This window comes from Dasypus novemcinctus, chromosome 5, assembly GCF_030445035.2.
Source record: "Dasypus novemcinctus isolate mDasNov1 chromosome 5, mDasNov1.1.hap2, whole genome shotgun sequence".
Lineage (NCBI taxonomy): Eukaryota > Metazoa > Chordata > Mammalia > Cingulata > Dasypodidae > Dasypus > Dasypus novemcinctus.
The window spans coordinates 117087276-117099287 of NC_080677.1; the positions used below are offsets into that span (position 1 = coordinate 117087276).

Genomic DNA, 12012 nt, shown 5'->3' on the forward strand with positions numbered 1-12012 from the left:
ACTATGTCTGTGGCATAATGCTTTTTAATAAACATGAAAATTTTGTATTTCATTGTGGGAGAAAAAGATCAAGTCCATTATTTTTGAAGTTCAAACCCATGTACATAAATTTTCTTTATGACATAAAAAAGTGACTTTTTCTTCTTGTTTTTCCTAAGCAACTCTAAATTGCATAAAGTTTAAAAATTAATAAAACAGGAAAGAAAATTATACTGAAGTTCTGTAAAGTGAACAAATTCTAACTGTGACTAAAACAAATTCCATTTCAATAAAATCATCATTGTTTTGCTCACCAAAGAAGCCATGGTGAATCCAATAACTTCTATATAGCCATCATCATGACGCTGAGGTTCAAAATCATGGTGATCTCCTGGATTTCCCCAGGGCATTGTGCCAGCACAATATCTACAAGATAAGAGTAACAACAATTAAATTTATCCCCCTTGTCTTATAATTACTATAAGGATTATAGTTAGACCCAAAGTTTATTTAACATAAAAAACAGTTTTCAATTTTTGGTACACACCTTCCAAAAGAAAAGAAAATGGACTAATTATAATCTCTAAACTATCAGCCTGTGGAAATGGGCCACAATTTTACAAAAGCATCCTGAGATGCCCAACTATCTTCTAATTCATTATTTATCAACACTTTTCACCTGTCTGCTCTCTGTGATTATACTATAATTAACCAGGAGTTGGAATCAGAATTTGGTCTTGGGGAAAGACATAGGCATGCTAATAGAAAATGGAGAGGATAATGAGGTAGGGAAACGTTCAGCACTGTAAATAACTAAAATAATAAACACCCACAGGAGGAGGGAAAAGTAACTGAAAAAGAAGGAAAGAATGAAGAAGGGATAAAGAAAAAAAGATAGGAGATTAGTCGTGGAAGGGAAAATAAAAGAGATTGGAAGAGCAGAGGAAGAGTAGTCCAGAGGGGAGGATAGGGGAGGAAGGAAAAGGAAAAGAGAAGAGGAAAAAGAAAGAAAAAATAAAGAGGACTAATAATGTTACCTAGGAATCTAGGCGTTATACCTAAACAATCAAACTGAAAAAACTTCTGAAATAGGATTGTAACTGACTGTACCAAACACTGTCAAAAGTAATCAGGGTGTTATAAAATGTTTTCCCAGCCATAGATTTACATACAACTCTCATTTCAATTAAATTCAGTCTAAATGGAACGTATTTGCAGAGTTTGTGTCTGAATTTCCTGCTGTGCACATAACAAAGGATCTTAGTTCTATCCCTTCCAAAATCTTGGCTTGGGAGCCTAGAATCTAATTTTATGCCCCTGAGATAAGATGCTTATTTTGAGACTAGTTAATCTTAAACACCACTTTCTTCTGATATATATAATAGCACCAAAGAGAGTTGACACCCTGGCTAGAAAATGCTACCTTAATAGATGCTATTTTTTTTCCAAAGACAATCATCTGGCAATTATTTTGAATGAATTCCATACTCAAATCAGGCTGGATGGCTTCCTAACACAACAGAAGGAAGCTTTTTGGAAACTGAGAACAGGGATTTAGTAAAATCTATCATTCTGGGGTGGGGAAAAACAGCCATAAATGAGAATTAAATGAGAATGTTCCAATCAAGAGGGATTTCTGGGTTACTTAAGGATGGGCAAGTAGAAACCACACAGAAAACACGTATCTCACAGAAAACTAAACAACCCACACAGGAAAGCAATATTATCAGTCCTGGACACCATTAATAAATCATTAGGAGAACTAGTTTTCATTGTCTACACCTGAAATTTTTCTGACAGGAAAACAGATAACCTCAAATCAAACTAGAGCTCACATCAAACTAAGGAAATGATATGAACAGAGTTTACCTGGGTATATTTAAAAATACTATACACTGGAATTTCAGCTCCTGAATCTTTGGGGTGAGATCTGTTCCATCACACTGCAACAATTTAAGCAGAAAAAGCAAAGGTTTTAAAGTAGTCTCAAGTAAAAAAAATTATCAAAGACCTCTGGGCTGACAATAACCCATACCACGGCTTTCCTCCCTGTGCTGCCACCTCTGCTTAGGTGACAACCATTTACAATGGCTGGAAATTTAGCCTGATTGTAGATTTTCCAGAACCAGGATTCAGAGGGGAGTTTTGTTTCATTTTTAATGGGAAAAAAGTGGCATTTAACCCAAATGATTTTTCTCTTTTCTCACAAAGAAACTACTGTCATTCTTAATCTTGGATTATTAGAAATGTAGACTGGTAGCATAATCATTAAAGCATTTATGACCACTTAAAAGACTGAAGCCTGAAGTTAAGGCACTAGTGTTCAGCACTATTGTTACCTGATTCAAATAATATAAATGAATATAACCACTTTTTTCCTCTGCTTTTTGAGATAATTTTCATTTTGAAAATGTTAAACAATATTTTGAACACTATGTGAGAGCTACGTACTGAAAGCTTTTAAAAAGATATCTAATTATAAATTAACATTGTCTCCATTAGCACTTTGCTGTTATAATTTAATCTCTCACAGACTTTGGCTGTACTTTTGAGATACGTTGCTTCACTGGGCCAGCTTGGCCTGAATTCCTTCGTACTTTCCTCATCGGTTAGCACTTTCCTCAAGAGTATCCCCTGATTATATTCCACTAATCAAAGTAAAGGCTCTATTTTCCTTTCTCATTTCCCACTGTGATAAAAGTCAAAAGAATCCTCTAGTCACAACTATAGATTGCTCAATGTGAGCAGTATAAACCTGCTTTTATATTTGCTCTCCCCACATTCTCATCACAGAAGTTTCCCATTATCTTCTCTTTTGAAGAGAGAAGTAAAACATTCCCAAGCTCCCTGCAAATTTTTAAGATCTCTTTAGGAGGAGTTTCAATCTAAGTACAATGATTCTGTTAGCAGTCAAGGATGTCTCTAAGGACCTGCATTCTTTTCCCAAATGATTTTAATGCAGTCTCATTTTCATGAGCATTCTCAACAATTAATTCCAGGAAATCTTACAGTCTTAAATGAACAAAATATTTTCAAATGTAACTTAGATAGGAACAAAATTCTAGACGTTGATTTAAGGTGTTTTTGCTATAATCCCAACTACTAAACAAGCATGAATTCTCCCAATTTATATGAGGAGTTGAATTGAGTTTACAGATGACTATACCAATTTTAAAAATATATAGACATTTTAAATTATCCAAATTGAGAATTGTTAGCAATGAAAACTTTTAAAAATGGGATGTGATACATTAATAGCATACACAGCAGTATTGTTACATTATAGGAAAAGATGATAAAACATTTTTGTATTTAGAACTGAATTCAGTTTTTAATATTTTACTTTTTTCCTTCTGGAAAACATGCCAGTAGATTCAGAGGACTCATCAAATTATAAAGATAACTTGCACCTTATTGTGCTTTACCAAGTTTTGTATTGTGCTTTACCAAGTTTTCTTAAATAGTATGACCTTTAGATTTTAGAATTTTTTAGAACAGCAGTTTTCAGTTTTTTTCTTATTTCAAACACACACAAATGAAAATGTTAGCATGTGCTACATGTTCCTGTATATTAGCTCACCTACTGACAAATTAAAACAACATGGGAAATACGAGAAATAAAGACAATAATGCTGTATGTAGGTTTTTGTTGTTGACTATTTCGGGATTTTTTTGGTATAGTATTCATACCAGCATTTTACATTTGTGTGAGGAATTAACTATTACATCAGAAACAATGACCGCCACCCCTGCCCCCTGTGGCAAAAAATAAGATGATGTGCTGTTGTATACACATCTAATCATTTTTGGTACCCTTCCAACCTTTTTATCTCTCACTCAAGAAAACATACAGTGATATCATTAAAGGAATATCCCTGTGTTCCTTTGTGTTACAGCACAACAGTAAAAAATCATTGTTTCCAAGTCATATCTTACTATACTCACTTTACAAATGAGGAACTGGTAAAAAATTCTCCTGAAAAGTTAAAGAACTTCTCTAAATTCACATATGTGATAAAAGCAGACTTAGGGCTGAATCCCAAGTTGTTGGATTTATTTTCTATGTCCTTATCCTTCTTATCAAAGAAGATATGATTACATAAATCAATCCACATGGTAATACATGTGTTGGCTGATATAAAATCTTTCCTAGTTATTTAGCTGCCATTTTGGCCTTCCGGCAAACTTCTTTTAATTACTGCTTCACAGCCACCTATGTATCAGACATTTATCATCCAGTGGCCTGTCAGAGATGGGAGAGAGAGACTAATTTTTAGGAAGCATATAGAGTTTAATTTCAAGCCAGGTTACTTGAACAGTGTACTGCCATTCAAAAGTGCTGTACTGGCTCTCTGCATAGGTACTGATATGTTCGTATAAATGCTACAAGTACTGCAAGGAATTGTAAAGGTTATTTTTTTGCTAGGTTGCAGGCAGCTGAAGAAACAGAGCAAGTTTGGTGTAAGGTTGCTTCTACTTAAATTTAATAACTATAACTTATCAAAATAAACATCTTCCTAGTTCAATGGACCCTGTGTCTTTCTAAAGGCAAATATATCAGTCCTCAAGAGTCTACAAGTTAAAAAGATATTTGCTTTTTATTGTTACTCTATGAGTACTGAAACTTCTGATTGTGGTGCCAAGGTTGTTAACTAATAGTGGTAGAGGGCTTTATCTCTTATTTCAGGTGACTTAGGAGATTCATGCCTCATGAATGCTTTACTGTTGATTACATGATTTAGTTTGTGTTCTCTCCTGTTTCTATATATTCCTCTGTATATCTAGTAGCCTTAGAACATACTTCTTCTCTGTTCTCATGTATATCTTTTGTTCAGTCACATATTCTTATTCTTTACCTATCTCATGATAAATTCAAATATTTGTTTAGTCCCATCCATTCTCTTACATCTATATGATTATCTCTTTCTGCTTATCTTTTTTACTTACACAATTACATGCAACAAAGTCATGCTCATCTCTTCTGTTAACATTTTTAGTATGAGGAAATATTTTATATTGTTCTTAAAATCTAACTATATACTATCTTTAAATGAGAAAGGATAACTTTTTCCCTCCCTCTCTCCCAAGCAGTGTGTGTTCAAAACATGGCATATAAGCCCAGGAGAAAATAACATACACACACATACAATACAAAATCCATTTAGTGGTGGGGAATCTTGATAAGGTGGGAGAGTGAGTTGGCACAAAAAACTGAAAGCAATGCTCTTTTCTAAAATGAAGATTCTTCAGACAGCCCTGGAATAAAGATATTTGCATGGTGAGTGACTATTTATACTTCATGACCTAAGTAAACATTATTTCTTTGAGGAAGGTTTCCCTGACTCCACCATTGTCAGAGTTATCATTTCTCCCTTTGTGCCACAACCATATTGTGCAAAGAGCTGAATAATAACATTTATTATACTGTTAGGCAATGAATTATGTGCCTATCTTCTTGACTGAACTGTGAGTTTCTTGAGGGGTGAAAATAGTCTTATTTATCATCATTTCCACAACTAAGACAGTGCTCAATACATACTAGGCACTCAGGAAATGTTAGCTGAATGGACTATACTAAATGATCTCTAAAGTTCTTATACAGTACAATAATTAATCTAAATTTATAAATTTTTTTTTTGAGTTCAGTTCTCTCAGCATACATATTCGTGTTAAATGAAATTAATCAATATCTTCAATACTTACAACAACTTTAACATGTTTGGACAGATCCCTGGAACTTCTTTGAAGAAAATCAGAAAAAGCTGCCTATACCACAAGGAAATAAGGAGGAAAAAGTCTTTTAAGTGTATGGTTATACAAAATCCTCACTTCCACACAGATATCCTAAATATTCCAAATTATTCAAAAATATAAAACAAATTCTCTTTTTTTGCTGAATCTAAAATAAAACAGCACAGTGGCTGTCAAACTCAAATCTTTCTCTTTATTTTCAAACTGTTAACTATAGTAGAATTAAGATCACAGTAGGAGAGTGGAAAAGGGGATAATTTCATGGGTCAGTTTAAAGGCTTACTGTGACAAACTTTCCTGACAACTTTTTTGTTAGGTGCTGATATGATATTTAGTTTGCCACTGAGAATGCCTTGCTCCACCACCCTTTTATCCCAATTCCCTCAATCCAATGGTATAAATTTAAAAGACACTTTCCTTATCACTATTTTTAACTTCTGTTCCTTCACCTCCAGGAATGTCCCTGAGGAGGAGAAGAGGAAAAAGAGGTCCCTCTTAATCTCATCTATACTTCCATGGAAAATTTCCATGGTCTGCCAATCTCTTATCCAAATGTCAATGGGCACATACCCCTGTTTAAACCACATTCTTAACATAGACTATACATTTTTCAGTCTAGCTAATTTCCCCATTCTTCACAAAGGCTTCTTTGTGATCTCTGACGTGTGTTTTTCACATCACTCCTTCAACAAGGGATGATAAACACTGGCTCTCATTCTGCCAACTAACTTAATAAATACAACCTTACTTTTATTCTCAAATCAGGGCATTAAAATAACCACATATGGACATACAACTATCTGAGATGTATATGGAATTATTTTAATGCAGTTAGCATATTTATTACTAATAATTTTCACTAATAGTAATTTATTATTAGTAGTAATAATATGTAACACTAATATCTTGAAATAAATACTTACCCCTGCATAAAACATTTTATTTCGAAAACGACTGTTGAATTTCTCTGGATTTGCTTCTGTGGAAGAAGAAAGGTAAGTTTTGTTGTAGAGACCTCATTAAAGGTAGTGACTTAGATTAGCACCCCTTCTTCCTTCTCTTTCCTCCCTACCCCAGAGTTCTGATGTATCCAACAACTTCACTATCATCTTTTCCTTAGATGCTACAGGCCAGTTGTCCAGTGCTACATATGTATAGTCCCCAAGCTGGCAGCATCAGCATCAACTGGAAGCTTTTTAGAAATATAAATTATTGGGCCCTCCCCCAGACCTTTGGGTTTGGGGTCTAGGAGTCTGTGGTTTTAAAACCTCTCCAGGTGATTCTTAAGCATATTAGAGTTTGAGATTCTCTGGACTCTATTCAAATGCAGGGTTGGTGGAGATAAGAGGAAGTAGAGGGGCAAATAGTTGCTTGACTTCCATGGGGCATGGCTTCCATACTAATGAATTCCAAATGTGGGGAATTTTAAGAAAAATTAATGGAGAATTTTTTGCACATTTTGCAAAAAGAAATGTTATACTACCTTCTGCTCTTTTGCTTGTGAGAGAAAAATCATTTGGTTTAGTGTTTACATAAATGCAGATGGTCTGCTAAATGGACCCAGGAGCTTATATTACAGAAAAGACACTGGTTGGAAAATGGTTTGATATTGAGTTTGATCCCATATGCTGCAGAGGTTGAGGACAACAACAAAATGAAACAAGAATTAGCAATAGAAATTTCACATGAATTCAGAATATTTAAAAACACCTAAATGAAATATTATTTCCTCACATATTATTTTCTAATAAATTCCAAGACTTTCCAAAAGATCCCATTGTCATCTTCTACCTTTTCCTATTTTATTCCATATTCTCATTAATTCATTCTCAGGTCTATGACTTTCTCCAAGTTATTTCTCCATAGACAGCTGAAACTCTCCAAGATGTAACCCTATCTTTCAATGACAATTCTCAACTTTTGATGATTAGATGAAGAAAAGTAGCAAACAATTTACTCAGTAAGACTGGGCAAAAGTACAGGACCTCAAGAAATAATCCTGAATGAATAATTTCATGATTTTTAGAATAAAATTTTATCACATGGCAGGGAAACTGAGTAAAGGTTTGCAAATGGAAAAAAAATGGCAATATTTTTGTGGAGTGGCCCTTTTATTTTTTTAAAGATTGATTGATTGATTGGTTGATTGATTGATTTATCTCCCCTTCTCCCCGCCCCAGTTGTCTGTTCTCTGTGTCTATTCGCTGCGTGTTCTTCTCTGTCCGCTTCTGTTGTTGTCAGCGGCACGAGAATCTGTGTTTCTTTTTGTTGTGTCATCTTGTTGTGTCAGCTCTCCATGTGTGCGGCACCATTCTTGGTCAGGCTGCACTTTCTTTCATACTGGGTGGCTCTCCTTACGGGGCACACTCCTTGCGTGTGGGGCTCCCCTATGCAGGGATATCCCTGCATGGTAGGGTACTCCTTGCGCGCATCAGCACTATGCAAGGACCAGCTACACATGGGTCAAGGAGGCCCGGGGTCCAGGGTTTGAACCACGGACCTCCCATGTGGTAGACAGATGCCCTAACCACTGGGCCAAGTCAGCTTCCCTGGAATGGCCCCTGAGAGCTATCTTCATCTACAGTTTCTGCATTTCAAATCTCTCTTAATCATCTACTCTGTTCGACCAAATTAAATACTCTAACCCTAGTAAAAGAAAAGATTAAAGGTTAATTTATCCAGTAGAGTAGACAAAAAGAAGATAAAAATGGTATTAATTACTGTGCCTGCCTTATCTCCCATTCTTGGCCGCAGAAGTAACCATTTTCACAAACAATGTCTTCTTCAGCATAAATTGGTCTGTTGAATGATATTTTGTTTTGGGCCTGCTTTGACTCAAAATTGACTGTGTACCATTTCAGCTGCATTAATTCTTTCATGCTTTATGGAACCATAGGCAAAATGAGAATATTTGTTACCATGCAGTTGGTCATAGTTACATAAGCCCTAATTTTAAAAAAAAAATCAGATTCTGTTACAATGCAAGCCACAGTACTGACACATAACTTTTTCTGGGCATTGATATCCACAGCCATTAAGTGAATCATATACAAACCATTAACATTTACTTTTTGTAAAATTTATGGTTTGGAAAATATTCACATCTTTATGAGGCTTTCTTATGAGCCTTGAATAAATGAAAAAGCTTTAAGAAGGGGAAGAAAGGGATTGTTTTTATCTCAAGAGCTGCAAAATTTTCAGTAAGACCTAGGAAGATGAGAATAAAATCAAGAAATAAACTAAGGTTTAGCTAATTTCACTCCCAGTTAATGAAAACAGTCACCTTAGATGAAATTTAACGAAATGAAATTCAATGAAATAAATCAACCTAAAAAGTAGAGATCATATCAAGAGACTAGCATTCAAAGAAGTGTCAGATATTGTCAAATAAAGAGAGATCGAGTCACAAATCTATTTTGACCTTGAGGGTAGAAATGGTATGAGGGAGATCCTGTTTGTCTCTCTGCCTCAAACCTGTACTTCATACTATTAACTCTCAAATTGAGCATTCCTTGGAGGTTGGGCCCTTTTCTCATCTTTATATCTACCTTATTCTGAGCACAAATATGACTCAGAAACAAATGCTGGCAGGACCTAAGAGGGTAATCTGTTTGTGTTGGAGCTTTGCCACTGCCTCCATAAGCAAGGCCTTAGAAAGCAGGGAATAGCCTGCAAAAGCAGAATTCAGTCATCCCCTGTTGCTCATTGACTTTCTTTTTGGCTGGTTGATTGTGTCTATGTGTATGTACAGGAGGTGATGTGCCTATGAGGATGCAGAACCAAGGAGCGTGGGCCCAACTACATCAAGTTAAGGGGATACAAAGATTGGAGAACGGGCCAGTGAGAAATTCTAATGGCTAGTGCTAGTGTTAAGGAAGTTTTGTCTATTTTTCTGTATGAGGTAAACCATGAAAAGCTACTCTCATCAAAGGTCATTTGTGTTCAAGATATCCCAAGATCACAGAAATGGAAGTATCCATGGCTTATTGCTCTAGAGCCCAAGTTTTCTGTTTTCCTTTTCTTCAAGAAGAGGATATTAGATAGTAAGATCCAAGCACTGTGCATTTCTATGACATTACCTATTTTCAATTCTGATTGGACACCAAAGGTAAATATAAGAGTGTTTTATTGTTGCCCTAAGCAAACCACTATATATATATAGCTGCTTAAAACACCCCTTTTATTATCATGTAGTTAGTTCTGTAGGTCAAAAGTCTGGGCTAGGCTCACCTGAGTTCTCTGCTGAGGGTTTAACAAAATTAAAATCAAGTTGTCAGTCAGCTAGCTAGGTTTTTACTGAGAGGTGCTGGGAAGGACTCACTTTCGAGCTCTTTCAGTTTTGGGCAGAATCCATTTCCTTGTGGTTGTGGGACTGAAGTTCCATTACCTTTTTGGCCATTTCTGTTTCTAGAGGCACTCTTTATCTTCAAAGTCAGAAACGGCATGTCTATCTCTTCTCACACTTCCAATCTCTCTGACTTCCTTCTGTTTCATCTCCCTGACTCCCTCTTCTGCATATTTAAGAGCATGTTATTACACTAGACCTACCTGCATAATCCAGAATTATCTCACTATCTTAAGGTCAGCTGATTAGTAAAGATAATTATATCTACAAAGTCCCTTTAGTGATATAAGGGCATAAAAACGTTTATATTTAATAAAACCTAAGGTTACAAGGTTCATTCATGTCATTGTCATAAATTTTATATATTTTTTTAGGAATACAGTGGCATTTCATGGTTTACCTCATACAGAGTAACAGGTTTTTGGAGGAGGTACACTTGATTTTTGAATCATGAATAGGTGTCAAGCAGGGGTTCAAAACAAAGAAAAAAGTTTTCAGATAAAGAACCTTGGACAGTGAGAGCTTCTCAAGAGCAGACTGTGCTTGAGACTCATACCCAGACAAAAGCTTGATAATATTTACTTAATAAGATGATGCCATAATCTAGCAAGCCGTTTCAAATAACACCTTTTTTAAAAAATGTCACTTCTCTATGAATCCTTTGAAATGTGCTGATCTGCATGTCTCTATATATTTAATGAAAACAGTAAATCCTAAATCAATTTTAAATACAGCCTCCATTAGAGTCATAATTTTATTTCCTTGACCTTGTAGCATAAGGTTGAACTCCTCTGTATAAGTGACTTCAGTGAGACAATACAATTTAAGCATTTAATCTCAGACTAAAAGGTTGAAGTGTTTAATATTCTTCATATAAAAAAAAGGCAATCTCATTAATACAGTTGGCAAACTGAGACTTAACTTTGCCACCTGAAAACCATAATCTTTACGAGCTTAGCTATACTTTACTAGATCGGAGTATTTTCAATATACTGCCTCAAGCACTGTCATAATGCAAATATGATGGAAGCATTAGGGAAGGAGCGAACTGACAATTAATAGCCAATCCTATTATAGCTCCAAAATCTGTTCCAAATGATTGTACTTTGTGATACACAGCAGTAACATTTCAACCGTGAATGGTTTAGCCACTTCGAAAAGAGCAAATAAGCATCTCTATTTTCCAATTCATCTTTCTGATTGAATATAGAAACCCAAATTATCCAAATGTTTCCCTTCTTTGTATACAAAGTCAAATGAAAATGTTAAGAATATCTTTACCCCCTGCTTGACTTTCCACTGGTAATTCTCAAAACCATTTGTACAATAAAGCCACCAATAAACTATCTTATAAAATAAATGCCCCTTCAAATGTAACTGCTAAAAGAAATACAATACAGGTAGTTATATTAACATCTGTATTGGTCTGATGCCATTTTGATAGGGTATTTTCACATCTATGCCAAAAATGGTTTCTGTAATTAAATATTTTAAGATTCTGGCTTTATGAGATATGTATATTTCCCATAAGTTGTTGGTATACTTCCAAATTTAAAGCACTATATTTCCTTGGCTAATACCTCATGGGTTCATCTTATCACTGTCTCACATGAGGCTCTGACTCCAGGTATTTATGTCAAATAAAACAAATTTTGTCTTGAAGTCTCAAACTGTGCATGGCTGTGTTTGAGAACAGTTTGAAGTCTTAATTGTGAATGCTTGGTTTGAGAATAGCCACTTAGTACTGACAAAAATAAGTAAGCCTACACTGTTGAAAATATGGCCTTTCTAGCTTTCTCTTCCTTCAACAGTTTAGTTTGAGATTTCTTAACTGACCAGTTAAAACTATGGGGAAAATTCAAATTACCTGAAAATGGATTTTAAAAAAAAGAATTTGAGTAACTTTACTTTTCACACTTAAATCATTATTTTTATTT

The 12012-nt window shown here is 35.0% G+C and overlaps 1 protein-coding gene across 5 annotated transcripts in view; it reads right to left on the reverse strand.

Moving 5' to 3' along the window:
* Window positions 1-12012, reverse strand: part of DGKI (diacylglycerol kinase iota) — a 501434-nt gene that overhangs the window by 197325 nt on the left and 292097 nt on the right. For all 5 annotated transcript variants that reach the window (XR_009185891.2, XM_071215292.1, XM_058297427.2 and 2 more), the window contains 4 exons: window positions 6654-6709; window positions 5683-5745; window positions 1849-1922; window positions 294-405 (listed from right to left, as the gene is read on the reverse strand). Coding sequence is in view for 4 of the 5 variants with exons in the window: in XM_071215292.1 (XP_071071393.1) it covers window positions 294-405; window positions 1849-1922; window positions 5683-5745; window positions 6654-6709 (305 nt within the window). In the remaining variant the exon portion in view is untranslated. The remainder of the gene's footprint in view (window positions 1-293; window positions 406-1848; window positions 1923-5682; window positions 5746-6653; window positions 6710-12012) is intronic.